A 22,833-nucleotide genomic window follows, 5' to 3' on the forward strand; every position below is an offset into this window, starting at 1 on the left:
GAGCCACATGAAATATTTGCTAGTTCTCTTAATTAGATGATATATAATGTTCTGTGAGGAAATTGAAATATTAATCAGTACATTATACTTTAGAAGTCTTATTTGTGAATGGTGATTTTGTCTGGTTCATTGCCTACAGATTATAGTTCAATTCTCTTGTACTTCATTGTCGCATCCAGTGTGTCATATGACTGTCCCGACAGTTGTATTGAGGTCATCTTCAATTGTTCGAAGAACGGCATTCAGCTAACCAGTCAGAGCATAAGAGTTTTAGGGCTCAATTGTAAATTAACTGTATAAATTTCAAAGCAGCACTTAGAAAGAGTAATTTTGAAATGATTATGCTCTGATAAATTCAATATTTAGATATGTTCATTCTTAGTTAGCATTCATAGGGTTAAATCATGAAGGAAGTAGAATATAGCTGCTGCCTATTTGACAGAATTTGTGTTGTTTACTTTCCCCTCCCCCATTCCATCATTACCTTCTGTGGTTCCCTTCTGCTCGGCATCTGTAGATGTAAGTGTTCGCAGATGTTAGTGAAATATTGACTGAATTACTGTATGTCCATTTTCTTCCAGATAAGGGAAGTGAATGTTGCGACTGTATTTGTGCCTTGCTGGGGAGAAACACTACTCCTGAGCGAACAGAAAGAACCGAGTTAGTAGAGGCAGTGCTTGTTGAGTGGAGCACTGCAGTCTGTGGAGATGTATTCCCAATCAATTTGAAACCAGGCCTACACACTACCTCCATATAGCATTAGGCCCGGTCGCATTGGGTTTGAGGCATTTTCAGTATTGAGAGCATAATGTCATCTGGCACACTCAGCCATTTGAGATATATCAGACTATTGGACTGCTGCCCAGAATATTGCTGCAATACATGTTACGATTGGCTGTTCCCTCTATCAAGCATAGTTTCACGAGGGAAGCCAACTCCTTTTTTTTTTAATCTGCAATAGCATGGCTGACTGCAGTATGCTGCCTTGTTAGTACTGCTTCCGTTCTCCTCTTAAGTACATGGAAAGTGATCGGCTGTCCATGTTATAACGTATTCTGGTTTAAATGGTGAAAGCTGTGTTACAGAAGCATGATTTTTGTTTTATTTTTGTTTTCCTCAACAGGTATGTCATAAAAAGTGCCTTTGCCGAAGTCTGTGTTACTTGGAACTGCTTGTAGGTCGGTCTGCTCTCGTGAGCCTTGCTTGCTGCCAATTAGACAAATGCCTGGCTTAATGTGCAACTGAAAACAGAAATTTCTCCTACATCTGTGGCTGCCGTTTCATCTTTAGCTGAACATTTCAACAAAAAAAAAAATTTGGATCAACAAACTACTGCAGGAAGAACAGGCCAACATATGGAGAGCTGAGTACGTTGAATACAGTAAAAGTCAATAACTGAAAGTGGCTCGAGCACGATTCATAAACAATCTACTGGTGTGATTGCATCGAAATAACTTTCAATTAAAAAGCAATAAAGTGTGTCAGCAGAAATAAATTTTCAACAATACTGGAAAAAGAAGGGGTTAAGTCACCACAAACTGAAGGCCACAACTCAACTAGTGACCGATCGACTACTTGCTTACTTGACTGTTTTGATGTTGACTAATTCATGGCAAACCAATTTTCGAGCAGCATTTTATGAAGTTTTTTTTTGGTTAATGACCAGTAAGAAACATTTTATATATTGAAAGAGATAACTTTTTTTTGTTTTTAGTTCTTTTGGCTGCTGCATTTCCCTCAGAATCCTAACGCGAAGCTGTTCTAAAACACGTTAAAACACTTCGATTTATTATGGCTGTAAACGTTACTCCAGTACGTGATACAAAATGGCTGACATTAGAAGTGTGCAGACAGTTTCAGAGAGGGACATGCTCACGTTCAGACCAGGAATGCAAGTTTGCACATCCACCAAAAAGCTGTCAAGTTGAAAACGGACGAGTTATTGCATGCTTTGATTCCCTTAAGGTAAGGCATTTTTACTTCAAGCATTTCAATGGTGCGGTTTCTAATTTTGTTTGGCACATTGTCCATTGATCTGATTTGGAGACTTGGGAGACTATAACCATATTTTATTCCTGTGAATGTTTATCTGAGTTTGACAAGTTAAATTGTATATTGAACCTTAGCACTTTTCTATGGACAGCTTTAATTTTTTTAGAAGTCAGGTTAAGAATGTAACTTTTTTTTAACATACATACCTTGTAGCCTCTGAAAAGAGATTTTTATCTACTTTAGTATATCACAGTATTTGTTTAAAATTCTTGTGAGCGATTATTTTCCAATAGCTAACTCTTAAGGTCCAGCTATTTACTTTCATAGAGATGTAAAAAGTTCTAAAATATTATCAGCCTTAAAAAGCTGAATAAAAACCTCTTTCCAAATATCCTTCCTAACAATACTGTTTGTCTTCAACTGATACCTAAAGTCCCTCTCCTCATGTTTCTGTAACCAGAAATCTACCTCACCTGTCGCAGAAAAAATTCTCTCTTATGACATCGTTAACTTTGTCTCAACAAAATGAGCTACCCATGACCATTACTTTCTTATTACCTGGATTCCCTTTCCCTACCCCACTGCCCTTAACATTGAATGAGGGAAAAGTTCCCACAGAATTTCTTTTAACTCCTCACACAAAATGCTGGTGGAACGCAGCAGGCCAGGCAGCATCTATAGGAAGAGGTACAGTCGACGTTTGAAATCTCTTTCAAATCTCTTACTCTCTCTTCTTTCAGTTAGTCCTGATGAAGGGTCTCGGCCTGAAGTGTCGACTGTACCACTTCCTATAGATGCTGCCTGGCCTGCTGTGTTCCACTAGCATTTTGTGTGTGTTGCTTGAACTTGCGGCATCTGCAGATTTCCTCATGTTTGCGTTCTTTTAACTCCCAGTGCTTTCCTTCCACCACACTCAATGCTTTTAATAGTTTCTTCCTCTTCTGCCATCAGATCTCCAAATAGTCCATGAACAACTCTACTTTGCTCTTCCTCTTTTCCCTCTTTTGTACTCTCTATTTTTTTTATTGTAACTTCAATTTTTTATGTCTTGCTTTTTACTGCTGCCACAAAACAACAAATTTCACAACATGTTAATGATAAAGACGATTTTGAATTTGACGTTCTGACATCTGACTTTGACACATTTCATTTAAACAATCACAATTCTGTTCATAGTGCTGCTGCAGTGTACTTATCACTCTTTTAATCAAAACTGAATGAGTGTAACTGGTTGTCATTATTTTCCAAATTTAGTGCTTCTGTATCATATTTTGCCAAAGCTCAGTGCTTACTATCAAAGTTAGTGCTCAGGTGTCACCTTGAACAACAAAGACACCTTTTTTCCACAGCCAACACACACACACAATTTCCAAGAGCCTGCAGTCTGTCTTGTGTCTCCTATTTCCCCACAAGCAACTACTTCCTCAAACAACTACTTCCCTCTACATTCTTCATTATGGTATTCAGTGATGGAGAGCTCATAGAGTATTTTTACCTTGTGGTGGTGTGCAGCCTCCTTCCATCTTTCTGTCACAGCTGTTCCACTTCATTGTTGCTGTACTTTTTCCCTTGGTGATCTTCCTGTCCTGTATGTACTATCCCTTTGAAGGTACCTCCTGCTGTGCAGGTTTCCTCCCTGGCAGAGTCATCTTCTGTCTCCCCTGTCAGTCTCAATGGTGTCAATGATTCCAGTGCTTCTAAACATGATCCTTCTTCCTGTTAATACAGTTATTGTTTCTTTACTCAAAGAATTTCCATCCTTGTCTCAGCACTGTAGGTCCTACTTCTGCTCTAAATTACCATTTTGCTGCAAGTGAGTAGCATTCTTTATGACGGTAGCTACAATATCTGCCCATCACTTTTCTCGGAGCCTTTGATCTTGTACATCATCGTCACTCCTAACTACCTGCGGGGTAACCAGCAGATCATTAGCACTTTTCTTCTCCTTTTCAATGTCCCAAGATTATTGGAATTGGTTTATTATAGTGACGTACTGAGATGCAATGAAAGACTTGTATACTGTTCCTAGAGATCAATTCATCACACAGTGCACTGAGATAGAACAAGTTAAAACAAAAGCAAAGCACAGTAGAGTGTAACAGTTACAGACAACGTGCACTGCAGGTAAACAATAAGGTGCCATATCAGATACAGTAGTAGATTGTGGGGTCAAGAATTCATTTTATTGTGCTAGTAAACCATTTAATAGTCGTGTAACAGCAGGGCAGAGCACCCGGAGATGCGTGCTTCAGGCTTTTATAACTTCTGACCAATACAAGAGGGAAGAAGGGAGAATGTCTGCAGTGGGTGGGGTCTTTGATTATACTGGCTGCTTTACTGAGGCAGCAAGAATTATAGACAGAGTGCATGGAGGGGAAGCTGGTTTCCATTATCTGCTGAGCTGTGTCCACAACTCTGCAGTTTCTTGCAGTCATGTGCCGAAAAGTTGCTATACAAAGCCACTATGCATCCAAATAGGAAGATTTATATGGTGCATTGATAAAAATTGGTAAGGGTTGATGGAGAGATGCCACATTGGTTTAGCCTCCTAAGAAATAGAGGCATTGGTGATCTTTCTTGACTATGGTGTCTACATAGTTAAAACAGGGCAGGCTGTTAGTGATGTTCACTAATACTGATCAGTGATTTGAACACTTCTTTTTCCTCCCTTCCCTGATTTAGCTGCTTTTGTGGACATCTTCCACAGTTGTGAAGTCCAGTCAAAACCAGTATACTGCTGATAGCAAATTGTACTTCTGCATCTTGTTCCCTTCACCCATTTACCATTCCTGCACTATCTGACATCGTCTTGGATGTAGAGGTTACTTCAGTGGAAGATCAAACAAATCAAACCCATGGCTCTTGATGCTATTTAGAGTCAAGTAGAGCAGAAACAGGCCCTTGAATCCAACTCGTCCGTGTATGTACCTGCTGTAGTTCCTCTTGCCTGGGTTTAGCCGGTATCCCTATAAATCATTTGGCAAACACGTACAATTGGTGGCAGAATATTTACTGACATTGGCCATATGTACTTGGAATCCCCTCCCCGAACTCTGTACTACCACCACACCATTATGCTCTCCAATTCCTTGTTTTCAATAACTCCATTTTCTTATACAGGTTATCAATTAAACCAACTCAAACTTTTCTCAGTTATTCTATCCTCCCGCTGTTAGTCTATGATATGTATTAAGAGGAACTAATTGTTTTCATGCCATTTTCAGTGGGTTGAGTGAGATTTAAAGGTGAGAATTTTCTGAACTAATACAGGTGATATTTGACTCCTTGTGCTGACTCACAACAGTTTTGATGAGATAAATGAGGTATGAAGGTATAGGCAGGAGATACAGATCAGTGGGTCTGTGCTAGATCATGTTGCATAGGACACAAAAGTAGAACCTCATTTCTTCTTGACTCTGGGCAAACAAGGGTAGGCACAACATCAGTGCATTCTTAATATCTTTGCTTTTTGGTGCTTCTGGCTGGTGTAACGAACAAGGGAGGGTTACTATGGGAATAACACAGGATTAAGTTTGCGGCTTTTGTAAGTATTTTTAAACCTAATATCCTTGATGTCAAATTCATCTTCTCTCTGTATTGTTATCCAGACCTGCAACCCTCCATGATAACTGCAGTTGCTGCTGTTCTGACCTGTTGAGCATTTCCAGATATAGATGCATCAGTGGAAATGTTGCCTCTGTCTCTTTCCTCCTTTAAGACATTCCTTAAAACTTTGTTCACTGATTAAGCCCGTTGGCTAATTACCTGAATATCATCCTGGTGAATCTTCATGAATATTGCTCCTATAAAGTGCTAAAGAAGCACTAATAAATGTGTTAGTGCTTAAGTGACTTGAAGACCAAAACTCTTAAATTAGCGGGCTGTTAAACAGCTTATTTTTAGCTTGTGTATTTACCTGGGTTGTTATGATGTCATTCTTACCCTTAGGGTCTTTAATGAGTCCAGAAGACCATAAGACATAGGAGCTTATTTAGGCCGTTCAGCCCATCGAGTCTGCTCCATCATTCCATCGTGGCTGAACTCCGATCCCACTCAACTCCATATACCTGCCTTCTCACCAATCCTTTGATGCCCTGACCGATCAGGAAATGATCAACTTCCACCTTAAGTATAACCACTGACTTGGCCTCCATCACACTCTATGGCAGAGCATTCCACAGATTCACTACTCTCTGGTGAAAAAAAATTCTTCCTTACCTCTGTTCTAAAGGGTCACCCCTCAATTTTGAGGCTGTGCCCTCTAGTTCTGGATACCTCCAGCACAGGAAACATCCTCTCCAATCCGACCCTATCTAGTTCTTTCAACCTGTAGCCAGGGAAGTCATGACTCCCCCTGCCCCCCCCCCCCCGTTAGACTGTTTGAGGTAACATTTTTAAAATTATTTCTTTCTTCTCTTCTAATATGTGCACTTGTAATACTACTGTGACACTGTAATTTCCTTTGGGATCAATAAAATATCTATCTATAAAGTGAACCCATCTTCATTGCATCAAAAGTCTTTCAGTGTAACTCCTATAATGCTACTGTTACCTTAATTCATGGAAAGGATATCTGAGAAGAGTATGCTGTGAGCAGTATTTGTCCTTGTGTCAAGGATTGCTGTTCACCTTTCATTAGCATTGTTTGATTTCAAATAGCATTCCATGTTTACTTCTCACCATAAAAAAGTGCTGACTTCAGTGGTATACAAGTTTTCACAAAAATGAAATGCCATTTTTCCCCTGTTTTTCTTGGTAATGAGTTCAAGCTGAAATAGGTAAAGAACAAAAACACGAGGAATTCTGCAGATGCTGGAAATTCAAGCAACACACATCAACGTTGCTAGGTAAAGAACAAAAACAACAAGAGCTCTGCAGATGCTGGAAATTCAAGCAACACACATCAAAGTTGCTGGTGAACGCAGCAGGCCAGGCAGCATCTGTAGGAAGAGGTGCAGTCGACGTTTCAGGCCGAGACCCTTCGTCAGGACTAAACGTCGACTGCACCTCTTCCTACAGATGCTGCCTGGCCTGCTGCGTTCACCAGCAACTTTGATGTGTGTTGCAGGTAAAGAACAATGTGGTTTTGTGAAAGACAAAGATACAAGAAAAGCAATACTGATGTTAAGGGTGCTACCAGAACGAGCTATTCAAGTGCAAAAAGATTTGTTTGTTTGTTTTATCGACTATACAAAAGCATTTGATAAAGTGAAGCACAGTAAGTTATTTGAAATATTACAGAAAACTCTAGATCTAGATTTGAAAGACCTCCAGCTAATCAGAAATCTGTACTGGGAACAAACTGCCGCTGTAAGAATAGATGGAGGAGTGAGTCAGTTTACGAAAATCAAGAGAGCCATTAGACAAGGGTGTGTTTTCTCCCCTGATTTATTAAATGTGTACAGTGAAACAATATTACAAAAAATAAGAGATATCTCAGGAATCGAAGTTGGCGGTGAAAACATCAATAATTTCAGATATGCAGATGACACTGTGTTAATTGCAAGTAAGGAGGAAGAACTACAAAACTTAATTGATATAATTGTTGAAGAAAGTGCAAAAATGCGTCTGTCTATCAATTGCAAAAAGACAGAATGTATGGTGATATCCAAAGAAGAAGGAGAATCCTATCTGCAGGCTGAGAATAAACAGGGAAGACATAAAACAAGTACAGAACTTTTGCTACTTAGGAAGCTGGGTGAGATCAGATGGCAGGTGCGACATGGATATCAAAAGAAGAATAGGGATGGCAAAGGACACCTTTACGAGAATGAAGAGTATACTGACCAATACTAAACTAGGCATGACAACCTGCCTCAGAGTACTGAAATGTTACGTTTATCCAGTTATGTTATATGACTCAGAATGTTAGGCAATATCTAGTAACATGAGGAAACGAATTGAAGCAGCAGAGATGTGATTTTTGAGGAGGATGCAAAGAATATCATGGATGAAACAAATATCTAACGAGGATGTCATGAACAGAGCAAACACAAAAATAGAAATAATGCAACACACATCAAAGTTGCTGGTGAACGCAGCAGGCCAGGCAGCATCTGTAGGAAGAGGTGCAGTCGACGTTTAGTCCTGACGAAGGGTCTCGGCCTGAAACGTCGACTGCACCTCTTCCTACAGATGCTGCCTGGCCTGCTGCGTTCACCAGCAACTTTGATGTGTGTTGCTTGAATTTCCAGCATCTGCAGAATTCCTGTTGTTTGAATAGAAATAATATATGAGATCATGAAAAGGCAATGTAACTTCATTGGACATGTGATTAGGAAAGAGGAGTTAGAATGCATGGTAATTATGGGAAAGATTGAAGGGAAGAAAGCAAGAGGAAGACAAAGACAAACGATGATGGAGACAGCAGCCAGAGAACTGGAAATGAATATCAATAAATTGATCCACTTGACCCGAAACAGGAGTGTGTGGGCCATGGCAGTCAAAGTTCAAGCTGGGCACGACACCTGATGATGATGATGAATGATTCTCCAGCTGTCCTGTCCACCGTTCCTTGCAACAACTTTCAAAAGAAAAACAAAGTAACCAGTTATTCACCCAGTTATTCTTCACAGAACTTGATATGTAAACTCACTGTCACGTTTGTCAATAATGCAGTAACTGACTTCAAACGTATTCCAAGCGGAATGCTTTGGATTAATTTTGAAGTGTGTTAAGGCACAAATGAATACAGCCTTAACCCTCCACCTTCCCTTTTTTCCTACGGTCCACTCTCCTCTCCTATCAGATGTTTTCCTCTCCAGTGCTTTACCTTCCCGACCCACCTGGCTTCACTTATCAACTTCTTTCTATCCTCCTTCCCCTCCCTGCACCTTTTTATTCTGGCATCATTCCCCTTCCTTTCCAGTCCTGCAGAGGAATCTTGGCCCAAAACATTGTCTGTTTATTCATTTCCATAGATGCTGCCTAACCTACTGAGTTCCTCTGATATATTGTGTGTGTTACTAATGAACAGAGTTTTCTGTTTGTCTCGCTCTGATTTTGTGACCCACCTTCTTGTGCATATCCTTTAATGATTTTACAAAGGAACAATATAGAAAATCGGTTTCAAGAACCGCTTCTTCCCCTCTGCCATTCAATCCCTAAATGGACATTGAACCCATGAACACTACCTCACTTTTTAATTTATTATTTCTATTTTGCACTATTTTAATCTAACTATTTAATATACACATATACTTACTGTAATTTTTTTTTCTACTTTATTATGTATTGCATTGAACTGCTGCTGCTAAGTTAACAAATTTCACGACACCTGCCGGTGACAGTAAACCGGATTCTGATTCTGATCATGTGTCCAAATATGGTAAGGGGTAGTGGTTGGTTGTTCCACTCTATCTGAATGGAGTTGAACTCAGGCAGAGTATGGTATGTAGTTTTGTGCAGAAGATGAATTTCTATTCCTTTTATGTCCTGTACCAAAGTAAAATTCGATAGTAGGACTGCCCAGGTGAGAAATGGTAATGATAAAGAATCATTGCACTCATTCCAGCATGCTCAGTTCCCAGCCAGTAAATTGGATTGACAATGTGATTCTAAACCATTGTCCTAATTGTAAACTTCAGTGACATATTCCACATCAGTAGCTGTAAAATTTTTGGTGGTGTTATATCAGAGGATCTGTCCCAGGACTACCACGTAAGTGCCATCACAAAAAAAGCACACAGTGCCTCTACTTTCTTAGAAGTTTGTGTAGATCGGCATGCCATCTAAAACTTTTCACAGACTTAGATGGACTGTGGAGAGTATCCTTGCATCACAGCCTGGTATGGAAACACAATGCCCAGTCCATCACAGGCAAAGCCATAAGATATAGGAGCAGAAGTTGGCCGTTTAGCCCATTGAGTCTGCTCCGCCATTTAATCAACGGCTGATCCAATTCTTCTAGTCATCCCCACTCCCCTGCCTTTTCCCTATACCCTTTGATGTCCTGGCTAATCAAGAACCTATCTATCTCTGCCTCAAATACACCCAGTGAATTGGCCTCCAGCTGCCCGTGGCAACAAATTCCACAGATTTACCACCCTCTAACTAAATGGACATCCTTCAATCCTGAAGTCATGCCCTCTTGTCCAAGACTCCCTTACCATGGGAAATAACTTTGTCATATTTGATCTGTTCAGGCTTTTTTTCACATTCGGAATGTTTCTATGAGATCCCCTCCCTCATTCTCCTGAACTCCAGGGAATACAGCACAAGAACTGCCAGACGTTCCTCATAAGGTAATCCTTTCATTCCTGGAATCATTCTCGTGAATCTTCTCTGAACCCTCTCCAATGTCAAAACCCTCCCCACCATTGACCGCATTCACAAGGAGCACTGCTGCAAGTAAGTAACATCTATTGTCAATACGCAAAAGGTACTGCAGATGCTGGAGATCTAGAGCAATACACAAAATGTGCTGAAGCAGCTCAGCAGGTCAGGTAGCATCTATGGATGGGAATAAACAGTCAATGTTTCAGGCCGAGACCTTTCATCAGTACTCTGATGAGACTTCTCCATTGTCAAGAACCTTCACCATCCAAGCCATGCTTTCTTGCTGCTACCATCAGGTACCATCCTGATGGCACCATTTGTCTTTTGCACATTGGTTGTTTGTCAGTCTTTATTTATATATAGTTTTTCATAGATTCGATTGTATTTTTTTATTTTCCTGTAAATGCCTATAAGAAAATGAATCTGAAGGTAGTATATGGTGACATACGTACTTTGATAAGAAATTGACCTTTAATATTTACTATTTCTATTTAAGCTAGCAGTTTTGTTTTATCATCTTGTGGGAAAGGAAGTAGATTCAGACTAAAATATTTTACATGTTCTGGTCAGGAATAAGTGGGCTGATCTCACTGATGCCTTTTGCAATCAGCAAATTAGCTGCTGGATTTCCCAACGCCATTGATAGCACACTACATTCAGTTCTTTTGCTGTAAGCTGATTTAGGCTATTCTAATGTTGCAAAAGAGACTCCAAAAATGCAAGATTTTCTTTCTGCAACTGGTTTTAGACACAACTGCTACCACCCCTCTCTCCATCAAGGTGAAAGAGCTGCCATAACACAATGCCATTTAGGCCTTTTTTTTTTGAAATTGAAGCAGCTTTTGTGTAAAACATTTTCAGGAGTTTTCTATTTCTGTTTAAGTTGGCTCACTGATCTAAATGGCCTGTTGTACAAAGACTTGTCAGCGGGTTGATTTCATCCATTGTTTACTGAAATGTGATCCAAGTAAAACATTTGTTGGCATGCTTTTTCCCAGATGATGCTTTTTATTAATCCTTTTAACCAAAGTGCAGTGTGTACAGTGACTGGTTTACTGTTTAGTGTTTGGAAGAGCAAGGAATGCCTGCTGGATAGACACTGCTACACTGCTGAAGTTATTTATTCATTTATATTTGCCGAGTTTTGCTTACTTAGAATGTAGTCATAGATCTTCATCTTTATCTGACTATCTGTGCTTCTCATGGATTCTCTGGATCTTGGGATTTATGGGTAAATATTGACAAATTTTATCCCTGTATATTCTTGACCTTCTAAGTACAAACTGAACCAAAATATATTTTTAGTATTGAAAATAGACTTGGGTTAAAAATTTATCTTTTGTAAGAATTCTAAAAAGCTGATGTAAACAACTTAGCCTGCCTCCTAGTATTGCAACTCACACCAAAGCAGGAGAATGTGCAAAGTAAATATGATACAGGAACTCAGAAGGGAAATAATTAAACTGAGGAGCAAAAGTTTGGGTCAAGCAGAGGGAAGAGAAAGAATGAATGGACCAGATCTTGCTGGTCAGTCTTTGCAAAATCCTTCCAATTCTCTGGAGGCATAAGTGAACCAAAGTCTGTGTCTTCTCCAGGCTGATGTTCCCAGCACTGAGGCCCCAGTTACATGCAGTCTGCATCATTGGGCAAGCCACATCATTCACATGCCTGACATCAGACTCATGAACCAGACAGTCTATTTTAAGCTCTGCCACCGGAAGAGTTTGGACCAGAAAGTTAGGAATAAAAATTGAAGGATGTGCTCAAAGCCTGCTCTGAAAATTTGCAGCAGCCTCACTGATGCTTGGGAATACCTGGACCTTAAGTATTCAAACTGGAAAAGAAATATTCAGGATTGGAATCATCAGGAGCAGACCTTCTGTGAAAGAGCATTATCACCTCTAAAACTGCAAGTGTTCTCAGCTGCTTCCTGCCCTACCACGGAAGATTTTCTGGATCCAGGCTGGTTTCCCCAGTCAATGCAGAACCACTGAACTGGAGTAGGAGCAAGTTGTTCTCAAACCCAAAAGACTGCCAAGGAATTGTGGCCAAAAGAATATGGCTGTTTGATTTTGGTGGGTTTGGAGAGGCAATGGAAAACAGTGTCCACGTTGGTTAGGTATTCTTACAAATACTTATGTAGAATTCTGCAGCACATAAGGTTGTCACTCATACCTTTACTGGTCCTTTGAATGAGCAGTCCAATTATTAGTCCGTTTTCTCCTGCCCCATTCTACCTAACAGTTACTCTTGCAAATGCTGACACTTTGACAATGTTGCACATTATATCAGAATAAAATAAAAATAAATTGCTCTTGGTTAAGAAACAATTATACAATCATTGCTACTGCAGAGGATCAAAGTAAACTGCAGCAGAGAGTGGTAAAATTTGGCAGCTCCATCATGGGTACTAGGTACTATCCTCCTTTGTACCCAAGACATCTTCAAGGCACGGTGCCTCCGAAAGATGGCATCCATCATTAAGGACCCCCACCACCCAGGACATGCCCTCTTCTCATTGTTACCATCAGGAATGAGGTACAGAAGCCTGAAGGCACACGCTCAGCGATTCAGGAACAGCTTCTTCCCCTCTGCCATCCAATTTCTAAATAGCCATTGAACCCATGAACACTACCTCATTACTTCTTTATTTCTGTTTTTGCACTATGTATTTTAATTTGACTAATATGCATATATACTTACGGTAATTGCCTTTTATATTGATTATGTATTGCATTATACTGCTGCTGCAAAGTTAACAAATTTCATGACATATGCCGGTGATATTAAACCTGATTCTGAGATAAAATGAACACATCAGCCATGCAACTTCCATGTTCTATTAATATTAGATTGCTTTTCTGTGACTGATCATTTGTTGAAATATTTTAATAAGGAAGTTTGGAGAATGTCCTGACTCCTTACAGACAGCAGTTATCCTAATATTCTTTGCAAAACCTGGAATATTTCCCAATTATCATCACTTGTGTTTGTATGAGGAAACGTGACAGGTAGTTTGAATGTAGTCAGGTACCGCACTGAGATAAATGACTGAGATGCAAATATCAGCATGTGCTGCAAATTAGGAAAAAATATGAGCAGTATTGGTTCGTTAGCATCAGTGCGGAGAGCATTTCAGATAAGTGAGTGGATGACCTTAATGTTGGTTGAGATGTGGTACAAATGTTGACCCACATTCCCATCCCTGCTATTTAAGTGTCATCTTTGGGATTATTAAGCTGATAGAATAGAACATTATTTTCAATGAAATTCTCCTTAGTATGGCCTTGGAGTATTCATCAGGATTGCATTTTCTATAATGGGGTTGAATCTGTAAACTTGCGACTCTTGAGAAAACAATATTATCTTGCCAGTTTGCTTGGCTCCTGTTAATTCAATTTGAATTTCTGTCCCATTTTAGACCATAAGATATAGGAGCAGACTTTCGGTCCATCAAGTCTGCTCCACTATTCCATCATGGCTGATTTAGAGTCATGGAACACTACAGCACAGAAACAGGCCCTTCAGCCTATCTAGTCCATGCCAATCTATTAATCTGCAAGTCTCATCAACCTGCATCCAGACCATAGCCCTCCATACCCCTTCCATCCATGTACCTCTGCAAATTTCTCGTTCCACACTCTCACCACTGAGTGAAGAAGTTGCCCCTCATAGAAACATAGAAAACCCACAGCACAATACAGGCCCTTCAGCCCACAATGCAGAGCCAAACATGTATTTACTTTAGAAATTACCCAGGATTACCCATAGCCCTCTATTTTTTCTAAGCTCCATGTACCTATCTAGGAGTCTCTTAAAAGACCCTATCATATCCGTCTCCACCACCGTCGCCAGCAGCCCATTCCACGCACTCACCACTCTCTGCATAAAAAACGTACACGTGACATCTCCTCTGTACCTGCTTCCAAGCACCTTAAAACTGTGCCCTCTTGTGTTAGCCATTTCAGCCCTGGGGGAAAAAGCCTCTGACTATCCACAGGGTCAGTGCCTCTCATCATCTTATACGCCTCTATCAGGTAACCTCTCATCCTCCACCTCTCCAAGGAGAAAAGGCCGAGTTCACTCAACCTATTCTCATAAGGCATGCTCCCCGATCCAGGCAACATCCTTGTAAATCTCCTCTGCACCTTTTCTGTAGTTTCCACATCCTTCCTGTAGTGAGGTGACCAGAACTGAGCACAGTACTCCAAGTCACAGGGTCCTATATAGCTGTAGTGTTCCCTCATGTTCCCTTTATAGATTTTACCTATCACCCTTAATCCAAGATCTCTGGTTATAGTCTCACCTGACTTCAAATATCCCCTCATTCTCCTACACTCTATGAAATAAATTCCTAACCTATTCAACCTTTCCCTATAACTCAAGTCCTCAAGTCCTGGCAGCATCCTTGTAAAATTTATTATCCCTCTCAACCCATTCTCCTGCCTTCTCCCTGTAACCTTTGACACCTTTGCTAATCTAGAACCTATTAACCTCCACTGTAAATATGCACAATAACTTGGCCTACACAGCTGTCTGTGCAATGACTTCCACAGATTCACTTCCCTCTGGCTAAAGAAATTCCTCCTCATCTATGTTCTGAAGTGGCATTTTTATATTCTGAGGCTGTGCCCTCTGGTCCTAGACTCTCCCATTAAAGCAAACATCCTCTCCACATCCACTGTATCAAGGCCCTTCAATACTCACTAGATTTCACTGAGATCCCCCTCATTCTATTAAACTTCAGTGAGGAGAGGCCCAGAGCCATCAAATGCTCCTCATACATTAACCCTTTTATTCCCATTAATATGGTCATCCAGATCTCTGCTACTCGATAATTGTAGCTCAACAAATCTTGTTCACCCTTGTATTTGATGACCTTGGGTGGCTCCAGTCCAACAATGCATTTCTTAAAATGATTTCATATCTCTTTCTTTGTCCCTCCTTCTGTAATGCTTTCCAATCCCACAAGAGTCAGTTCTCCATTCCTGACATCTTTGAATGTCGCTGATTTTAAATCATTCCACCAAATGGAAGTTCAAGTTCATTTTATTGTCATTCAACTGTACACATGTGTACTGCCAATCAAAACAACGTTCCTCTGGACCAAGCTACACTTATAACACAAAAAGTAATATTACCACAAATAAATTATCAAGTAGTAAGATGCATTCGTGATACCTGTTTAAAAAGTAAACAGGATTACACTACTGGCGCTGCACGCGTGAAAAAGCCTGGATGGTGGCAGGGAGTACAGTAGTCTTATGGCCTGGGAGACGAAGCTGTTTCCTATCATAGCTGTTGTTGTCTTAATGCTATGATACCTCTTGCCTGAGGGTAGAGGGTCAAGAAGATTGTTGGATGGATAGGAGGGATCATTGACAATACTAAGGGTCCTGTGTACGCAGTGCTCCTGATAAATACCTCTGATGGTTGGAAGAGAGACCATTGACATCTTTCTCTGCATAAGTCGCTTTCTGTGTCACAAATGTTTGCGATATCTTATCTTAAATTATTAAATGTAACTTGTTGAACGTTTTAGTAGAAAACCAGTGGCAGTTGAGTGGTGTCGCAGCAGCAACCTTGCCCTCAACATCGGTAAGACCAGAGAGATGATTGTGGACTGCAGAAAGGGGAGGGCAAGGGAACACAAACCAATCCTCATAGAGTGATCAGAAGTAGAGATTGTGAGCAATTTCAAGCTCCTGGGTGTCAAGCTCTGAGAATCTAACCTGCTCCCAACATATTGATGCAGTTATAAAGAAGCTAAGACAGCGGTTATATTTCATAAGGAGTTTGAGGAGATTTGGTTTGTCACCTAAACACTTGAAAGTATTCCAACAGGCTGCGTCACTGTCTGGTATGAAGTGGTGGGGGCTACTACACAGGATCGAAAGAAGCTACATAAAGTTGAAAAATTAGTCAGCTCCATCCTGGGTTCTAGCCTCTGTAGTATCCAAGACATCTTCAAGAGCGGTGCCTTAGAAAGGCAGCATCCAGTATTAAGGACTTTCATCATCCCGGACATGTCTTATTCTCATTGTTACCATTGGGAAGGAGGTACAGAAGCCTGAAGGCACACACTCAGTGATTCAGGAACGGCTTCTTCCCCTCTGCCATCTGATTCCTAAATGAACATTGAACCCATGAACACTACCTCACTTTATTATTTCTGTTTTTGTACTATTTTTAATTATTTAATATATAATTGATTATATATATATATTTTCTATATTATCATGTATTGATTTGTACTGCTGTTGCTAAGTTAACAAATTTCATGCCATGTGCCAGTGATATTAAACCTGATTCTGATGTGAAAAATTGGATTTGCCAAGAAATAAATTTATTTGTTGCAATTTAAAGAATTGGCACTATTGAATGTTATATCAGTTCCTTTACTTTTAAAAATAATGTTGAATATGCTGCCCATCAGAAATGACTCCAAATTAGTTGTTCTTGATGACTATATAAAATGAAAGGGATCTTTTTTCACAAAACAGGGCTACTGACTACTGGCTACTCTTGAAGAGCAACATCAAAGCTTTCTCTTAGCTGAAGATTGATGCTAAGCCAAAACTTGCAGTGGTTAGCTTCATCCAGTTAAATTAATGAATATATACCTAAAGGTTAATAAATGTTCAAAACGAGAAATGTGCATGGAATTCCTTGTTCGATTTTGAAGAATGCTTGGAATGTTTGTCTGCCACTACTGTTTTTCTTCAGGACCAGTGGTCTTAATTATCTTTGGAGCCTTTTGTCAATTGATTATTAAGCATTAACTGTTTGAGACAGAATTCACCTTTTGATGAGAATAGTTTTGCTTCACACTAGTATTAAAAAGGTGCTGTGGATTTTTTAAAAACTAGAAGCTAATTCACATGTGAATTCATTTTGAAGAACTGTATTCCTTCTACAAAAATAAAATATGATTATTTTAAAGTACTGGTGCTGCTAACTGCAAACATATCAATAAAAATTTTAAATCATTTTTAGAACAACCTGCTTTATGCACTTATAGCAAAAAGAGATATTGCCTTGTTGATGTTCCACACAAAGTTCCCTCAATTCGTTCATCTTTTGTTATAAATCCATCCTTCAGTCCTTTCTCTCGTGTACAGTATATATTATGCTTTCCTATCAACCATATGCATGTGTAAACAATTTCCACTTTCTCAGCGGAGAGTAAAGAACCTTGCACTGAATTTATTGGATTTATTAGCGACCTTCTTACATTTATGATTTCTTGCTTCAGACTTACTCATAAGTGAAAACATTCTTACCACTTCAACTCTTCTCTGCCATCAATCCCCATACAACAACCTTTTTAAGGCATTTAGTTTTATTTTTATTGAGAAAGGAGCCTAACCTGTTCATTTCCTTAATTTGCAATGTTTTGTTGAAAATATGGAAGAGTGTAAGTCAAATTTTGTTATAAAATGAGCAGAGAGGAACCTTTTTTAACTCTTGAGGGTTTGTGCTAACCGGTGTGGAATGGAATTGGTGGTAAATGCAGAGATCTGCAGACCATGATGCTTGTCTTCCAGGTTGTAAAATAACACTTTGGAGCTTGGAAAATCATAAAAATGGAAATTAAAAGGCAAAATAAATAATTAATAAGCTGCCTAAGTTAATGCAAATGCTGCCTTTTGTGACAAACAGCCAAGCTTAGCAGCTGGCTATTAAAATGTTACTGTGAAGTCAGGCTTAAGTAAATAACTGATCAGGTGCCAGTATCTTCTGCAAAGTTCTTGTTTTACTTGTAAAGGGCATGTAGGCATCTGTACTCAATAGGCATCTATTTTGTGGCTCAGTGTTTTAAAGGCAATTTAAATTTTGGATAAAGTCAGTTATTATTTAATGTTTTTCAACTATTAAGTTTTCATTTGCATCTTGTATTCTTTTTTGCTGAAGGAAGATACTGAATTTTTGTTCAAAGCTTTCCTCCTCCATAGATCCAGAGCATAGTACAGCACAGAAACAGGCCCTTTGGCCCATCTAGTCCACAACAACCACATCCTCCCTGCTAGTCCCAGTTACTCACATTCGACCCATAACCCTTCACGCTTCTCCCCTCCATGTACCTATCCAAATGCCTCATAAATATTGCAATTATACCCTCCTCGACCACTTCCTCTGGTAACTCATTCTAGGTACTCAATCTCCTGTGAAGCAGAATAAAGTTTATTATCACTGAGATCTTGTGAAATTTGCTGTTTTGTGGCTTCAATACAAGATTAAAATTACTATATTACAAGAGTAAAAGACGAATAATGTGGCAGTATTCATGGGCTCATGGACTGTTCAGAAATTTGATGACAGAGGGGAAGTTGTTCTCAAAATGTAGAGTATGCATCTTCTGTACCTGCTCCCTACAGTACAGTAAGGCAAAGAGGACATGTGCCAAATGGTCTTTAAGATGGAGAGAAATTACCTCTCAGGTCTTTCTCTCCCCTCCTATCGTGTATCTGCCTTATAGTTTTGAATGCTCCAACCCTGGGGCAAAAACTATCACTGTTTACTTTATCCATAAATTTCTGTGACACCTCATTCTCCTGCATTCCATGGAAGTAAGAGCTAGCATGTTCAACCTCTCCCTCTAACTCAGGCACTCCAGTCCTGGCAGCATCCTTCTAAATCCCTTCGGCACTCCCTCCAGCTTGACAATATATTTAGACAATAGACCAGCGGTCCCCAACCACCGGGCCGCAAAGCATGCGCTACCGGGCCGTGAGGAAACGATATGAGTCAGTTGCATCTTTCCTCATTCCCTGTCACGCACAGTTGAACTTGAACATAGGGTTGCGAACTGTCCCGTATTAGCTGGGACATCCTGTATATTGGGCTAAGTTGGTTTGTCCCATAAAGGACCGCCCTTGTCCTGTATTTCCCCCGCGAAGGTAGGGCGTTCCTATGAAATCTTTCGTGCCGAAATGGCGTAAAGCGCAGAAGCAATTACCATTAATTTATATGGGAAAATTTTTTGAGCATTCCTAGACCCAATAAATAACCTAGCAAATCATACCAAATAACACATAAAACCGAAAATAAATAATACTAACATATAGTAAATACACAGCCTATATAAAGTAGAAATAATATATGTACAGTATGGTCGGGAAGATGAAAGGAAAAGCGACTTCTGGGGAAAAAAATTGGCATGTACACGCATGTGCACATCACATGCACACACAGGTGCCTGCGCAAAGCTTCATGGTCATGGTAGTCTTTCCTGGAGTAAAGTGTCCCAGGATTTGACTGCTACTTTTGTCCCTTATTTGGGAGTGAGAAATTTGGCAACCCTAATTATAAAAGACATGTTGAGGTGAGTTTAACCCTACTTGAACACCTCCCCCCCCCCGGGTCAATATTGTCAATATTAAACTGGTCCACAGTGCAAAAAACGTTGGGGACCCCTGCAATAGACAATAGGTGCAGGAGTAGGCCATTCAGCCCTTCAAGCCAGTACCATCATCCACAAGCAGTACCCCGTTCCTGCCTTCTCCCCATATCCCTTGACTCCGCTATCATTAAGAGCTCTATCAAACTCTTTCTTGAAAGCATCCAGAGAATTGGCCTCCACTGCCTTCTGAGGCAGAGCATTCCACAGATCCACAACTCTCTGGGTGAAAAAGTTTTTCCTCAACTCCGTTCTAAATGGCCTACCCCTTATTCTCAAATTGTGGCCTCTGGTTCTGGACTCCCCCAACATCGGGAACATGTTTCCTGCCTCTAGCGTGTCCAATCCCTTAATAATCTTACATGTTTCAATCAGATCCCCTCTCATCCTTCTAAAGTCTAGTGTATACAAGCCCAGTCACTCCAGTCCTTCAACATATGACAGTCCCGCCATTCTGGGAAGTAACCTCGTGAACCTCTGCTGCACTCCCTCAATAGCAAGAATGTCCTTCCTCAAATTTGGAGACCAAAAATGTACACAATTCTCCAGGCGTGGTCTCACCAGGGCCCTGTACAACTGCAGAAGGACCTTTTTGCTCCTATACTCAACTCCCCTTGTTATGAAGGCCAACATGCCATTATTGTTATTATTTCTTATAACAGGGTGAGCAAAGCAGCATGCAACACACCAAGTGCAGTCATTATGTCCGTGCTCCTAAGCTTGATGCCCTGACTCATGAAAAGGCACATGCTAAGCACCTTATTCACCATACAATCTACTTGCATAGCTATTTTCAGTGAACTGTGTACTTGTACTCCCCAGTCCTGCTGTTTGATTATACTCGCAGTGCCCTGCCATTCACAATACAACCCTGGTGTGACTGTCCAAACCACATCCCCTCATACTATCTAATTTGAAATCAGCTTGCCATTCCTCAGCCCATCAGAATCACTTTATTGACAGAATGTGAAACAAACCAGAATTGATTGTGGTTTGGTGCTAAACATAAAACACAGGACAATACCATAACAGACAATACAACAGCAACCAACAATTTACCAGACAATAGTGCAAACTGCCATGAGGAATGAACAATCAGCACAAACATCAATAAACTTAAATGTGAACAAATGAACAGACTAAATAATTATCAACAGCACAAGGAGAGCAGGAAAGACCACTGAATGAACATTGTGCAGGGACAGTTAAGGTATTGCACCTGAGTGAGTTTTGTTGAGATGCTGCTTAGCTATAGGAAAGAAGCTTCAGAGATGATGTGTAGTCCTGGTGGTGGTGAACTTGTAGTGTCTCCCTGATAGCAAGTTGGTAAATTAGTGACCGCTAGGATGGGTGGAGTCAGCAGTAATTTTTCCTTCTCTTTCACTGCAACTTGGACTTAGAAAGAGAGAGTTCATGGCGGGAAATCAAACGGTGATGGAGATGGTCACACTACTCTTGCTATTTGAGCAAGATCTTATTCATTGTAACATGCTTCACCATCAACAAGACCCCCTAATTTGATATCATCAGCAGACTTGTTAATTGTGTCTTGTTTTGAGGGTGCCTCTAAGAAGATGAACCTTAAAGTTGTATATCGTATACGTACTTTGATAATTTGGACTTTTTATATTTGTACCCAAATAACTTGCATAAATAATGAATAACAGATGTCCCAAAAGTGACTTGTGGGGAAACCCAATAGTTACTGGCCTCCAGCCTGAGAATCAACCTTCAACCTGAGAATCGACCTTCAACCTTCACCTTCTGCCAAGGGATAGGAAAAGTCGAGAGGTCCAGTGGTCAAACACGGGCAAATGTATGAGTGTGGTGGGCAGCATTGTCAGTATGGCTGAGTTGGGCTGAAAGGACTGTTTTAATGCTGTATTAAACAATGACCATGACTGGTTAAAACATTTTGCAAGGTTTTCAAGATTCAACAAAGAAAAATAAATTATTCCACTTGTAATGCTAAAATTGTCACTTTTAAACTCTTGTTGGTGTTACTTTGGGTTATCCATTCTTCCTTTGGCTCCTGTTACAGGAATAAGTATTGTTTAATTGGACTGCCTGGTGCAATCCTTGCTGATCTGGTTTGATGCAAACTATGCATTTCACTGTTTGTTTCGAACTACATGTGACAAACAAAAGCTAATCTTTAAAGATCGTTATCTTTAATTATCAAAGTGGTAAACTACTTCAAAGTTCAGTTGATGAAAACTTAATAAAAGCTTCTGATAGTATTTGCCTTCCACCGTTGGCCAGCAGTTGCTGTATCAAAAGTCATAGTAAAGGTAAAGTTCTTCCCCATACCTTGTTTGGCGCATCGGGTATGTATGTGTTTGTGGATGTATACATACATATACACACACACACACAAGTTATTAACTTCAAACTTTCTGCGTAATCACTCAGAGTTAAACTGCATGTGCATGTAACGAGAGCTGTATAACTCATCTCCTTCTACCTTACGCCATGAACTTATCAATCACCCCTGCCGTGGGCACTTTCTGGAAGTCCAAGATCCGTTTGCTCCACGACCGCTGGACTAAGTGTGTAAATGTAGGAGGGGACAATGTTGAAAAATAAATGTGCTAGGTTTTCTAAAGTTGACTTTTTCTACCTTAGGCCACAAACCTATCAATCACCCCTCGTGCGCGCGCGTGTGCGTATGTATACATACACAGTTTCACATACACAGTGTGTGTACGTATACATACATTCAGTTAGCAATTATTCCTAATACTTACCATTAAAAATAATCACATCTTATTTTTGTAGAAGGAATCCAGTTCTTCAAAATGAAATTGTATGAATTGGTATTCTAATTTTAAAGTACACAGTACTGTATCATTTTTTGCCATTATCCTTAATGCTGTTAGCTACCTGATACTTTTTTCGAAGGATGGCAAAACTGTGGAAGTATACAATGTGAATATTGAGAAATTGTCAGGTAAAATTACTTAGCTGGTTTCAGAAGGAAACCTGACCTCGCAGAGCCAATCAAGTGGGAAACTTGTCAGGAAGGAAAGTCCTTAAATACTTAGACCTGCACTATCTGTAGAGAACATACTGTCTCCATAGAACACACAAAGGAAGGAGATAGGAACTATTGAGAAATGTTCAAGGTCTCTACTATGGAAAACTGAAGTATGTTTTATTTACAG

At 40.0% G+C, this 22,833-nt stretch overlaps 1 protein-coding gene across 9 annotated transcripts in view; it reads left to right on the top strand.

Annotated features, from left to right (window-relative positions):
* mbnl2 (muscleblind-like splicing regulator 2) overlaps nt 1-22,833 on the top strand; it is a 195,176-nt gene that overhangs the window by 104,923 nt on the left and 67,420 nt on the right. For 7 of the 9 annotated variants that reach the window (XM_072258813.1, XM_072258814.1, XM_072258810.1 and 4 more), the window contains exon 2: nt 1,124-1,965. In XM_072258813.1, coding sequence (XP_072114914.1) covers nt 1,792-1,965 — 174 coding nt within the window. In that variant the 5' untranslated portion in view covers nt 1,124-1,791. Of the gene's footprint in view, nt 1-920; nt 988-1,123; nt 1,966-10,164; nt 10,236-22,833 lie in introns of those variants that run through there. The other 2 variants (XM_072258811.1, XM_072258818.1) reach the window with 2 other exon arrangements.

Source organism: Mobula birostris, chromosome 5, assembly GCF_030028105.1.
Source record: "Mobula birostris isolate sMobBir1 chromosome 5, sMobBir1.hap1, whole genome shotgun sequence".
Lineage (NCBI taxonomy): Eukaryota > Metazoa > Chordata > Chondrichthyes > Myliobatiformes > Myliobatidae > Mobula > Mobula birostris.